Here is a 14,574-nt window from a genome sequence, read left to right on the forward strand (position 1 = left end):
TATTTTTTGGAAAATTTATTTATTTATTTAGACTTAGGAAAAATATCATTAGTTAATTATAATGAGGAAATTAGAATTATATTATATTTTATTATATCTATATTTATGTATATTTTTTTTTTATTAGTTTATTTCTCATTTGATTTAGTATTTTATTTATTTTTTTTGTATAAAATTAAAATTATAAATTAAAGATAATTCTGATTTTTGAATATTTAATAATTGAAAAGGGCGGGGCAAAACAAAACGTCTTTTATCATAAATATTCGATTTTCAATTAATAATAAAATATAATATAATTTCAGTGAATTATATTTTGTTGTTAGGGATTTAAAAAATTTATTTTGGAAATAAAAAAATGACAGGGGATTTTGGTTCATCGGTTCTGGGAATTGCAGAGTGGTGACAACAAGGCCACGTTTTTTTTTTATAATTTTGTTTGAAGGCAAAAATGAAAATTAAATTTTTGGTATCAGGATAAATTTGAGAGGGGAATAAAAAAATTATTAAGAAACATTATAATGTTGGGGGTGACTGGGTATTTTTAAATGGAACTATAAAGTTTTGGGTTTTTTAGGAATTTGATTGTTTTGTAGAGAACAAAATTTTGTGTTTATTTAATTGTTTATAATTTGTTGGAGATTAGAATGAAAAAATTATAATTTTGGGGGGTGACTTGTTATTTTTAAATGGAACCATAAAGTTCTTCACTTTTTAGGAATTCAATTATTTTGTTGGGCCCAACAATTTTGGATACCCCAAAATTATTTATTAATCAAATTATTTATTATTTATTTAAGGTCAGAATGAGAAAATTATAAAGAAAAATTACAATTTTGAGGGGTAACTTGTTATTTTTAAATGGAACCGTAAGTTTTTCGCTTTTTAAGAATTCAATTATTTTGTTGCACCCAACGATTTTGGGCCCCTCAAAATAATTTATTTATGAAATTATTTATTACTTATTTAAGATCAGAATGAGAAAATTATAAAGAAAAATTATTATTTTGAGGGGTACCTTGTTATTTTTAAATGGAACCATAAAGTTTGTTGCTTTTCAGGAATTTAATTATTTTGTTGAGCCCAACGATTTTGGGCCCCTCAAAATTATTTATTTATTAAATTATTTATTATTAATTTGATATCAGAATCAGAAAATTAGTAAAAAAAATTACAATTTTGAGGGGTAACTTCTTATTTTTAAATGGAACTATACAGTTTTGGGCTTTTTAAGAATTCAATTATTTTGTTGAACTTAACGATTTTGGACCCCTCAAAATTATTTATTTATTAAATTGTTTATTACTTATTTGAGATCAGAATGAAGAGATTCCAAAGAAAAATTATAATATTGTGAAGTAACTGGTTATTTTAAAATAAAATTATAACATTTTTTTTGGAGGACTTTGGATATTTTCCTGTATTTCCAAATACTCAAAAATACCACACCCTATCAGACCTTCAAATTTCAAAATATTTCGTTCAAATCCCTCAGACAATTCCCCCAAAAACTAAAAAACTCAGAAAAAATCCTATGACATTTTCCCAAAATTTTCCATAATCACATTTCACTCCAAAATATTTCAAAAAATAAACAATCTCATTCAAATATTTATCTACATTCAGTTAAATACTGAGCAATAAAATAAATCACATTTTTCCCATCACTGGGGGGCGTGGGAGGAAGGGAGAGGGGAAATTGTTTGTGTTGAGGGCACAATTCACTATTTTCTCTCCCATCGTACATTAGAGAACCACATGACAATAGTAATAGTCTGATAAAATATTTTGGTGGTACCGTGAGAAGGTTTTTGGTCGAGTGGTTAATCAAAAATTTTTAGTCACATGCAAATGTCACATGTAAATATGTGATGAACGTCGGGTTCATTTATGGAGTACAGCATTAGCCACTCGGTTACGTCATATCCGAGCTCATTATGACGAGTGTAGCATCTTCATGTGCGTTCTGTCGACGAAAAAGAAATGACTTTTGTCAAAAGTCGATTAACTTCGAGGAAATATTTATTTTTTAAATTTTGGGTTTTTTAAATCGAGTCATTTCGTGATTATTCTGATTGGATTTAAATTGGGTTAATTATAAGGGTTTTGAATTGGTAATTATTAGTGATTGTGTTAATTATTAAGTTGACGGGACGTGTACCATAATTATGGGGATGAAATAATTTCGATTAAATTATTGAGAAAATCGGAAAAATTCGGTTGGAAAACTGAAGAATTCGGAGGAACTGAATGATTTTTAATGAGTTCATTCAAGATCACGTGGATAATAGTTAGCATTTAGAGTAATGTGATTATTATAATTAGAACCTCAGTTGGTGGCCTTCGAAGTGATTAGAGGGAAGAAATAAAATTTTGAAGAAACTGAATATTTTGGAGAAGAGATTGAGGATTTTGATCAAACGATATTTTGGGTCGAATTTTAATATTTTAATGTGACAGTAAATAAATTATAATGTGGATCAAATTAGTGCCACTTCCTCAAGTTAATTGTTACTATTTTAATTCAATAACAAATAAATGAGATTTTCGATCAAATTAGTGTCATTTCCTCATCTAACTTTTTCCTCTTTAGATTAATAATAAATAAATTATCTTTTGGATCAAATTAGAGTCATCTTAACTCATTTTTTTCCATTTTAATTCAACAACTTCATGGTCGAGTGTACCACGTTGACCGTAGTGCACTCGAGCTGTCAATCTAATATCACTCGAGATGTTGATCTGTCACTGTCTAGATTCTGACAAAAATTCGATGTCGGTTGAATTCCGTGTTTAGACTTGATTATTACACTTGCACTTAGTCATTGAAAAGGGGTGAACTGATTGGTGGAATGTAGGATGACTGAATTGTATTGTAAATAACAAGAACACATCGCACTTTAATTTGACGAGAGTCAATGAATTTTAATTTATTGTACACCAATCACTTATAAATAAAGAAAGTCTGGTTAATTTATTTTGTTTATGCCGACTGACGAGTAGTCAAGAATCTACACTAACACTTTGTAAATTTAACGAATGGAGATATTTTCATCGTCTCTCAACTCGGATGAGGATCACGATAATTGCTCTGTCTTCCACGAGCTTTCCAGAGGAACTCATCTTCTCTTTTCTTTTTGGTTAAATTTTTGGAAAAGCAGAGAGTCCTCGGAGGTGACCCTTGTTTTTGTCACCACATGTCCCTTCCCGAGTTGACAAACTGAGCAATAAACTGATTTCGGGAATTTTCAAAGCCTTCTGGACACCCGAAGGCTGACAAATCCATGATTTATGTGACGTCGATTTTGCTCCAAAAATGACCAGTAAAAGTTTGAAACATTTATTTTATTGATGCAACGTCCTCTTTCTTTAATTTCCCAGATCGAACGTTCTTCGATAGTAATTTCTGATGGAAGATTCCTCCTCCCTCTGCCTTTCCTTCTCCTTTCTGTTGCTCTAATGACCACGACGATACCCAAAAACTAAAAATTCATCTTCAAATTCTCATTCACGATGAAACATAACCAATAAATAAATTACATTTCCCATCAAATTCCTGTCATCTCACCTCAACTCTTCAAATTTCAACTCAATAATAAATAGATAACATTTTCTGTCAAATTAGTCTCATCTCTTCAACTTAATTTTCCCAATTTTAATTCCACAATAAACAAAAATCGTATTTTGGGTCAAGTAAACTTCCGATTTTCCACCACCCAACCCTTCCCCCCCCCCCTCTTCACTATCGTATTTCTCTCACCGAAAAGATAACCAGTATCAATTATTTGCGTATTTTTATAGTGTCAGGGCTTACATTCTTCCACTCCCCCCCCCCCCACCCCCCTCATGTCAACCAGTACAAACGGACTAGCCCATCGACACAAGTGGAATGTCACGTGCTTTTCAAGTACCCGATGAGTCGACTTATCGACTTATCAGTCTATTAGATCCGAATAAAAGAAATCAGTAAATCCAAAGCGCGTGAGCTCGAGTGATTAAGCAGCTGACACGAGTAAACATGACAGTCCCAAACGTTCAAACTAAAAATGAGATAAAGTGCACGTGACTAATTAGCGTCTGACTCCTGTGAAGGGGATGACACTGGGTAAACGGTTATGTTTGTGGGTGTAATTTGTCCCTTTGCGAGACTCATTGGCATTGGCGTGAGGATGAGCCTTGAGGATTAGTTGATGATGCCGGTTACGATGGGGGGAGTTGGCTTCATTACCAACGGAGACGACACCGAGATGACCATAAAAATGGGGAAAAAAATGGACGACGTTGGTGTTATGGGGACTTTTATTTGGGGAATTCCTGGAGAAGTTTAGGGGAATCTCTGGGGAAGTTTGGGGGAATCCCTGGGGAAGTTTAGGGGAATCACCGGATTTCGTCGATTTCGAGGGATTTTAATTAAGGGAAATTTTTTTTTTTTTTTTATTATAAAAATTTTGGTAGAAATATTTATGTTGTGAGGAAAATAGAATTTTGTTGATTGAATGGTTTTTTTATGAGAATTTAAAGCAAATTTTCCCGGGGAGATTGCGAACATTTTGTTTAGTGTTGAATTTTTTTATAATTTTATGTGACTAACGAAAAATTGAAAATGTGATATCGAGGGATTTTTATCGATTTTTTTAATAAAATAAAAATGTAATAATTTGTTTAATTACCAACAGCAGGAGAATTTGAAGATGAATTTTTAGTTTTTGGGTATCGTCGTGGTCATTAGAGTAACAGAAAAGAGAAGGAAAGGCAGAGGGTGGGGGAATCTTCCATCAGAAATTACTATCGAAGAACGTTCGATCTGGGAAATTAAAGAAAGAGGACGTTGCATCAATAAAATAAATGTTTCAAACTTTTACTGGCCATTTTTGGGGCAAAATCGACGTCACATAAATCATGGATTTGTCAGCCTTCGGGTGTCCAGAAGGCTTTGAAAATTCCCGAAATCAGTTTATTGCTCAGTTTGTCAACTCGGGAAGGGACATGTGGTGACAAAAACAAGGGTCACCTCCGAGGACTCTCTGCTTTTCCAAAAATTTAACCAAAAAGAAAAGAGAAGATGAGTTCCTCTGGAAAGCTCGTGGAAGACAGAGCAATTATCGTGATCCTCATCCGAGTTGAGAGACGATGAAAATATCTCCATTCGTTAAATTTACAAAGTGTTAGTGTAGATTCTTGACTACTCGTCAGTCGGCATAAACAAAATAAATTAACCAGACTTTCTTTATTTATAAGTGATTGGTGTACAATAAATTAAAATTCATTGACTCTCGTCAAATTAAAGTGCGATGTGTTCTTGTTATTTACAATACAATTCAGTCATCCTACATTCCACCAATCAGTTCACCCCTTTTCAATGACTAAGTGCAAGTGTAATAATCAAGTCCAAACACGGAATTCAACCGACATCGAATTTTCGTCAGAATCTTGACAGTGACAGGTCAACATCTCGAGTGATATTACACTGATAGCTCAGTGCACTGTATATCCGCCAATATTTTCCCATTAAAAATCCAAAAAATTATTAAAAATCTGGAATCGTCTTCACAATCTCAACCGGATAATGCGGCAGATCTGACAGGTGAGACAACTGCAGTTGCGTCAGGAAAATAAAATAAATATTGAACACCGTCGGTGTCAATTGAGCCTCAGAAATACGTGACATGACGTTTTGTTATGCGCAGTGTCAATCGACCTTAAAAAACATGAACGAGGTCTCGTTGGAAAATGTGTCGACTCCCTCAGCTCGATTCAACGATCTTTCTTACAGAATTTTTTTCTTCACGATTCCTGGAATATTTCTTCGTTCGTGAATTACGTAAAGTCTTAAGTCCTTGAAAAATATCGTTCACGAGTCACTGACTCCTGGGGATAAATCACTAGATCCTTCCAAAGGGCTTTTCACTAATTTAAATTGACGTTTTGAATTTTTTTATTTACTCCATTAAGACGTGGGACGTGTTCCAGGATCGACCTGTTGTTATAACGTGGGAATTATCGAAATTATTGCGATTAATCGATTGTTTAAAAATTTCGATTTAATGGAATGCGATTTGTATTAGTTTTGTGTCGAGGTTTGTAATCATTTTTTTTTCAATTGAAATTCTAGAGGTGCAGTTGTCCTCATAGTTATGGAGATAATGATAGTTAAGTGTAACTGTTTGTGAATATAGATAACTATAGTAATAGTTATGGGCGGGGTAATGCATGTGAATGGAGTTTAATTATTGATTTATTGAACAAAAAATTCAAAATCATAGTTCAACTATTTACGTTCTCTTTTATAGTTATTTTATCGAAATTATTGCGATTAATCGATAGTTAAAAAATATCGATTGAACAAAATGTCATTTGTATTATTTTTGTGTTGAGGTTTGTAATTATTTTTTTTTTAATTGAAATTCTGGAGGTGCAGTTGTCCTCATAGTTATGGAGATAATGATAGTTAAGTGTAACTATTTGTGAATATAGATAACTATAGTAATAGTTGTGGGTGGGGTAATGCAGGTGAATGGAGTTTAATTATTGATTTATTGAACAAAAAATTCTAAATCATAGTTCAACTATGTACCTTCCCTTTTATAGTTATTTTATTGAAATTATTGTGATTAATCGATTGTTAAAAAATTTCGATTTAATGGAATGGGATTTGTATTACTTTTGTGTCGAGGTTTGTAATCATTTTTTTTTATTGAAATTCTAGAGAAATAATGATAATTAAATGTAACTATTTGTGAATATAGATAACTATAATAATAGTTGTGGGTGGGGAAATGCAGGTGAATGAAGTTTTAAAAAAACCTAATTTGTATTATATCGAATTCGTAACGACGATAGTGGGGTAGAAACTAACTATTGACACTATTAATTAATGAAAAAAATTAATAAAAAATCCTAGTTTATATCATATCGCATCTTTCACTATAATGAAATGCTAAGAACTGACGAACGATCGAGATGTGGAATTTAATAAAATGAAATATTTATTTAGCAAATAAAAAAAATCAACTATTGATACTATTAATTAATGAAAAAAAAAATCCTAGATTACATTATATTGCATCTTAAAACAATAAAATGTTAAAAACTACCTACCGATCGAGACCCGTAATTTAATAAGAATAAATATTAATTTAACTAACAAAAAACCCAACTATTAATACTATTAATTAATAAAAAAATTGAAAAATTGCTAGTTCATATCATCTCCCATCTTTAACTACAACAAAATACTCACAGCTGACTAACAATCGAGACGTGTAATTTAATAAAAATAAATATTCATTTCGTTAACAAAAAAAACTAACTATTCATACTATTAATTAACGAAAAAAAAAAAATCCTAGTTTCCATAATATCGCATCTTTAACCACAATAAAATGTTAAAAAAATAACCCACCATCGATACTCCTCCATAAATAATTGCAACAGTAATAATTAATTAATTAGCTTGTGGAGCGCTTCCTTGTTCATTAGGATAAGGGAGGCCCCTTCTCAGGGTGCCTAATACTAACACCAATAATTAAATAATTCTTAATATTTATTTACAATTAAGTCAACTTACCGAAGATTAGCGATAACATGCGCATATCCCTCGATGTCGACCAGTCCCACATTCTGCATTATTATACCAGTGAAGAGCATACCAATGAGCGCTGGCAGTGTCGTCAGCGAGAAAATCCATCCGGCAAAATGTGCTGTTATTGCTAAACACGCTAAACTAAATAGTGGACCACCTGGTGCTGCATCCGCACCCACTATTGAATACGTTATACCCCAGAGCATTACACCGAGGAGAAGGAGGCAGAGTATCCGGGCGAATTTTCTGTATGTGGGGCAAAACGGACGGGGACAGGCGCGTCGCCAACCCGGTGGCTCCCAGGATGGGGTGTCATCGGGCCTGTGACAACGAGCGCAGAAGAGGTACAACCAAGAACTGCAATCACTCAGGATAAATTGTGAATTAAATATGAGGGGGAATTTACGTAATTTTTTTTTGTTAATTTTAATTGGTAATTATTGGTAATTATTGAGAGAGAAAATATTGTGCGATTGAGTGGAATATTGAGAATTTTTAGGGGAATTGTTCGAGAGTGGAGTGATCGATTGTTTTTGACTGATAGAGTATTTGATTTTTTGATTGGAGAGATAATTAAATGTGATTTTGTGAGATGATGAGGAAACGGTAAATACTTTTATGATCTTTGTGAATGACAACTTTTTTTTTCTTTTTTTTTTATTTAATTTTTTTTTTATTCCAGAGATTATTGAAATATATTTTTATGAATCCTAACTTTTTTTCTTTTTTTTATCCTTTTTTTGCTTTTTTTAATCCTTTTTTTCCTTTTTTTTTAATTAAAAATTTTTTTTTTAATTCAAATTTTTTTTTATCGTTTTGTTAAATAAAAAAAAAATTGTTTCCATTTCACATACAATTAAGACATATTCCTATCAGATAAGCAATGAACGACAAACAAATACTTTCACGTTCCCCATAAATTTAAACTTTTTTTTTTAATTCTTTGTTTTATTTTTTTTTATCCCTTTTTAAATTAAAAAAAAAATATTTTTATTTTACATACAATTAAGACATATTCCTATCAGATCAGAAATGAACGACAAAGAAATACTTTCACGTTCCCCATAAATCTAAACTTTTTTCTTTCTTTTTTAAATTCTTTTTTTTATTTTTTTTATTCTTTTTTAAATAAAAAAAAAAATTATTTCTATTCCACATACAATTAAGACATATTTCTATCAGATAACCAATGAACGACACATAAATACTTTCACGTTTCTCATAAATCCTAACTTTTTTTTTCTTTTTTTTAAATAAAAAAAAATTTTATCCTTTTTTAAATTAAAAAAAAAAATATTTCTATTCCACATACAATTAAGACATATTTCTATCAGATAAGAAATGAACGACAAACAAATACTTTCACGTTCCCCATAAATCCTAACATTTTTTCTTTTTTTTTTTTTTTTAATTAAAAAGAAAAAAATTTTGTCCTTTTTCAAATAAAAAAAAAATTTCTTCCTGTTTCACAGACAATTAAGACATATTCCTATCAGATAACAAATGAAAGACAAATAAACGACTTCATGTCCCCCTAAATCCAACGTTCCAATCTATTTTTTTTTTTGTTTAAATTTTTTTTTTCAACTTATCAACTTTTAATCTTCAACAAACTTAAATAAATAAAGAAAAATCCTAATTATTCCACACCCCAATCAGCCAAGAAGCAAAAAAATTTCAAATAGATTAAACGAACAGATAAATAGTTAATGACTTCAAATCGACATTTTATCAATATTCTATTGATGTGAGAACTCATTAACTTTGATGATGCCCCGACAAAAAACTAAATAATCCCAACATTATCGATTGACCACCAAATGACTAATATTCCAAGATAATCGAGTCTAAAAATTAGTCGCTATCGATTTCCCCTCAACATTTTTAATTAATTACTTTCTCTCATTGTCAAACGTCATAAAGTTTTTTCACTCTATTTTGTTTATGCCGACAGCAATAATTATATCAAGCAAATGAAAAATTAATAAATAAATCAACTGATTGTCAATTAATATTAATTATTAACAATTAATATCAATAAGTAAATTCTAAATAAGTTAGTTAATTAATTGTTTTCTTTTAAATAAATGAAAACTCGCGAAATTTCTCGTGAAATTTTTTATTTTTTAAATTAATATTTACCAACTCACTAATTATTTTTTAAAAAATCTCGTGAGAATCGTTCTGACATACGATGAAGCCTTTATTTCAATATTTATTATCGCTTACACTGAGAAGTACAATTAGTTAACATGTTTTTCAATATCTCAAAACTGTCATAAATATTATCTACGAAAAACATGAGACAATCTCGACAAAATGAACTCTCTGGGACTAAATCTTAAGAATTAAAAAACAATTGAAATGAAAATTAAAAATTAAAAATTAAAATTAAACAATTAAATCAAATTAATCAAAAAAGAATTCTATTTCATTAACAACAATGTAATGCAGTAATTCATAATAACAAACGTTTCAATATTTTTTTCTTTAATTGTTATTTACAAAATTAATCGATTGATTTAGACAGTTGTGGGAGGCTATCACTATCGATAGGAATGAAATACCTTTCTCTGAATGTCAATTATTCAAAGTGAAAGTAACTGATAATAATTGATGACAGACCCCATTGACGTGCCACAAAAGATTACCATAATATGTTTATCAAAGAAGGTGCCTTTTGTATGTCTCACTGATACAGATAAATGAACTCAAAGTTGAGTTCTCGAAATTTCCTGTGTCAGCACAGAAATTGTTCCTGTGTCAGCCCAAAAATTGTTCCCTCACCATAATATTTTCATTAAAAAATGTCTCTTTCCTATGATTCATCGAACAAAACAAATAAATTCCAATTCAACCCCTCAAAATTTCCTGTGTCAGCACAGGAAATTTTACTGCGTCATAGAAATTGTTCCCTCACCATAATATTCTCATAAAAAAATGTCGCTTTCCTATGATTCACTGAACCAAATAAATAAATTCAAATTCCACCCCTCAAAATTTCCTGTGTCAGCACAGGAAATTTTCCTGTGTCAACACAAAAATATTTCCCTCCCCATAATATTCTCATTAAAAAATGTCCCTTTCCTATGATTCACTGAACCAAATAAATACATTCCAATTCCACCTCTCAAAAATTCCTGTGTCAGCACAGAAATTGTTTTCTCACCATAATATTCTCATAAAAAATGTCGCTTTCCTATGATTCACTGAACCAAATAAATAAATTCCAATTCCACCTCTCAAAAATTCCTGTGCCAACACAGAAATTTTCCTGTGTCAACACAAAAATATTTCCCTCCCCATAATAATTTCATTAAAATAATGTGCGATTTATACGATTCATCGATACAAATAAACAAATTCAATTCACATAAATTCACCCCTCAAAATTTCCTGTGCCACCACAGAAAATTTCCCCCACCCAACTTTACCCTAAAAATATCCTCATAAATCTCACCTTTTCAATTCCTCCGAGTACTCAATCTTATCCCTTATCGAACTCGACAAACTCATCGCCGATTTTTTTCTGCTCTGTCCATTCGCCCTTCCGTTCTCCAACTCAATCTTAAATTGTGGAATATTCTCAACACTCTCACCATTCGTATGATGCAAAATTGATTTTTTTCGCGCCGATTCCGAGTCGTGTTGGGACGTTGCACTGATTCTACGGTTATGATCGAACACTGGATTATCGATTCCTATAACTTGATCACTTATCGATACCCTTCGACTGCGCGTCTCGTCGTGCGGTCGCAGACCCCTCACACCGTACGACAAATCGTGATCCATCATTTTTTTTTTAACAAATTCCTGGGGGAAATAATTCTTCGAGCGGTGACCAGTCACCGAGGATCGCCTCACAACATGTGATGACAAAACTATGAGACATCGAGACCACTGTCAGTCCTCGTCGGTAACTCCCTCTTCTTTTTTCACCTCTTCGTCGCTAACGATAATCACAACGTCCACTAGCGGGCGCGGTGGGGGGTGGGGGAGGGGGGGGGGGGGCGGAGGGGAGGGGGGGGGGGTACGACTGGCCCACGCTACGTACCCATTGGCCCATTTGCCGAACGATTAATCGTTTCGAGTCGAATATTTTCACCGCTCGGTCAAATAATTTGTAAACATCAGTCGGTCGCGCGTCTCCGGACGACTCTGATGGCTCAGTAACTGATTTTACGGTGCGTCTGGTGTTATAAATCGTATCGATTATCTGTCAACATCGATCGCTTCGTCACTTGTTTTGTGATTGGTGGGGGGGAGGGGAGGGGAAGGGGGGGGGGAAGGCCACTGTTGATGTTTACACGAGAGTCACGAGAGTGCTTTTGTGATTCTGCGAAATAAATATTTCGGTTAATGGTGATTAAATGGGAGGTGGTGATCGACGGAAATGGGCAACACCGGACGAACGTCGGCGATTGTCGTTGGGCGCTCCTACGGATTGTTGGTGATGAATAAATTGTTGAATTTTCCACACCTTTTGGTGATATTTTTTATTTGTAAAGATTGGAGATTTGTGAATGAGGTGGGACTTTTGAGGGGGAGGGGGGGGGGGTTTGGAAAATGGAGTGGGTCGTTGGGTTAATGACGGATGGTAAAGTGGTGGGGGAAATTGTTGGATGGAATAATGTCGTTGTTTTTGGATGTTGGAGCGGAAATATTGTGAGAGAAATATTGTAGGGAAAAGTATTGTAAGAGAAGAGTGTTATATCGGAAAATATTAAAATAGAAAAATATTACTCCGGAAAATATTATTGTGTATAACGAATGTAGTATCGCGAATAATTATGGGGAAATCCCCATAATAGAAATAATAATATAGATAGATGTTTTTCGTAAGATAGTCTAGAGCCATAAGTTATACGATAGTTTTAGCATAGGTGCTATTTGTGGGGTTTCCCCACAAATAGGCATAGATTGGTACAGGAATGAAAGCCTGTACCATAAATGCACTTAGAGGGTCTGTGGGTTTATGAGGCCCACAGATGTGCCAGATGGAGATCGGTGCTGCCAGCGTGGTCCAGGGATGTTAGGACCACGTGACATGATTAGGGCCCAGTCCAGGGTTGCAAAGAGGGACAGGGCCAGAGTCGTGTTTGAGCAGTGTTAGAGGATAGACGTTAGACGTTAGACGTATTTTAGATAGACGAATAGTTAGAGGTTTTTGGTGTAAGTGTTTAAGAGTGAACAGTGAATTAAGAATAGCGAATATAGTGAATTTAGCATTAGAATCATTTGTACACTTTTCATTGAAAATATACTGATTTATCTTTTAAAAAGTAACCCTACACGAAAATATATTATGATATTCGAAATATTATTATTTTAGAATATTACAGGGAAAAATATTAAAATAGAAAAATATTTTTCCGGAAAATATTATTTTCAACGATTACAGCGGAAAATATTTTAACCGAAAAATATTACTCCGGAAAATATTATTGTGTACAACAATAATATCTTATTATCAGGTTCGGAATATTATCATTTCCGAATATTACAGCGGAAAATATTAAAACAGAAAAATATTACTCCGGAAAATATTAACCCGAGTGGAAATTATGATCAGGTCCAAACCAGGATTGGATCAAGTTGCGCCTGATGTTAGATCAGAAAATGACATGATGACTTGAACAAGCCCTGATCAGTAGTGTAACGGCGTTTTCAATCAAGACTTGATCAAGTGAACCTTATTTCAATCTGATGATGCGAATAAACAATTATTATTAGCTGAAAACAAAAATTAATTCAATTTTTTCACTACTGTTGATCTATCTTAATGGATATCTTCCATTATTAACAGTGAAAAACGACATGTGATTTTACCGATGCTGGGGCTCGAACCTGCGATGTTCCGATTATCAGTCCTATGCCCAACCGACTAGGCTAACCGGATCTTATGATTAATTAAACTATTTTGCCTATACGATCCCTATCGAGGTATCCGTTAACTTTGTAATTTTTTCCGGATGTGCGCGTATACACGATTTTTTCGGTCAGGATTCAATTCCATTGATGACAAAGATTTAAATAGTAATATAATAATAATGAGCAAATCGAAGTTAGAGAACTATTTTCCTCTTCAAAATAATTTACTTGTAAATTTAATACGTCTACACATATTTACACAAAAAAAACACTCGAATAAACTACATTATATACCTGATTCATAATGGTCTAATTTTTAGCTTCTCATGTATTTAATGTAGTCTGTAGTTTTCGAGATCTGGACGATTGGATCCAAACTTAATCAGAATCATCCGATCAGACTAAGCTTAGACTGATTGGATGAGAACCTGATTCGGTTCTATCTGGGCTATTTATGATCCGATGAACTGGATCCAAATTTGATGAGTTTCCCATCGATATCACTTGATCAGACTCAGATCAAGATGATCAGATCAAAACCTGATCATAATTCATCTTAGGTAGTTCGGAACAGGGTCACTTGATCAAAACTTGATCAGTTCTTCATCAGGCATGGCCTGATCAGCCAAACCTGACGAATACCAGATCAAATACTGATCCAACATCAGAGCGGCCTGAGGAAATTTCCACTCGGGTTATTGTAATATTCAAAATATTATTATTTCCGGATATAACACCGAAAAATTATATTATTTGCAGATATTACATCGAAAAATATTAAAACAGGAAAATATTATTATATGCAACGAAAATATATTATTATAATATTCAAAATATTATTATTTCCGAATATTACAACGAAAAATATTATAATAAACAAGTATTACATCCGAAAAAAGCCGATGAGCTAGCAAAGAACGGTAGTTGCAGGGGCTTTCAGGGGGAGGTGGAGCACGTAGGCGTGCACACCGATTTTGTGAAGGACCTGGTCAAGGAACGTGCGGATAGGAGGATCGTGGAGAGATGGGACTCGGAGACGGGTGCCAAGCACACGAAATCCCTCCTAGGAGAACCCACTAGGAAGTTGGCAGAGACCCTGTTGGGCCTAAACAGGGTTAAGC

The 14,574-nt window shown here is 32.9% G+C and overlaps 1 protein-coding gene across 4 annotated transcripts in view; it reads right to left on the reverse strand.

Annotated features, from left to right (window-relative positions):
- Positions 1 to 14,574, reverse strand: part of LOC135171247 (sodium/hydrogen exchanger 9B2) — a 39,440-nt gene that overhangs the window by 19,847 nt on the left and 5,019 nt on the right. The window contains exons 1-2 of one of the 4 annotated variants that reach the window (XR_010300514.1): positions 11,043 to 11,463; positions 7,568 to 7,948 (exon numbers count right to left, since the gene is read on the reverse strand). Coding sequence is in view for 3 of the 4 variants with exons in the window: in XM_064137651.1 (XP_063993721.1) it covers positions 7,568 to 7,948; positions 11,043 to 11,377 (716 nt within the window). In the remaining variant the exon portion in view is untranslated. Of the gene's footprint in view, positions 1 to 7,567; positions 7,949 to 11,042; positions 11,574 to 14,574 lie in introns of those variants that run through there. The other 3 variants (XM_064137651.1, XM_064137650.1, XM_064137652.1) reach the window with 3 other exon arrangements.

Source organism: Diachasmimorpha longicaudata, chromosome 19 (genome assembly GCF_034640455.1).
Source record: "Diachasmimorpha longicaudata isolate KC_UGA_2023 chromosome 19, iyDiaLong2, whole genome shotgun sequence".
Taxonomy (NCBI): Eukaryota; Metazoa; Arthropoda; class Insecta; order Hymenoptera; family Braconidae; genus Diachasmimorpha; species Diachasmimorpha longicaudata.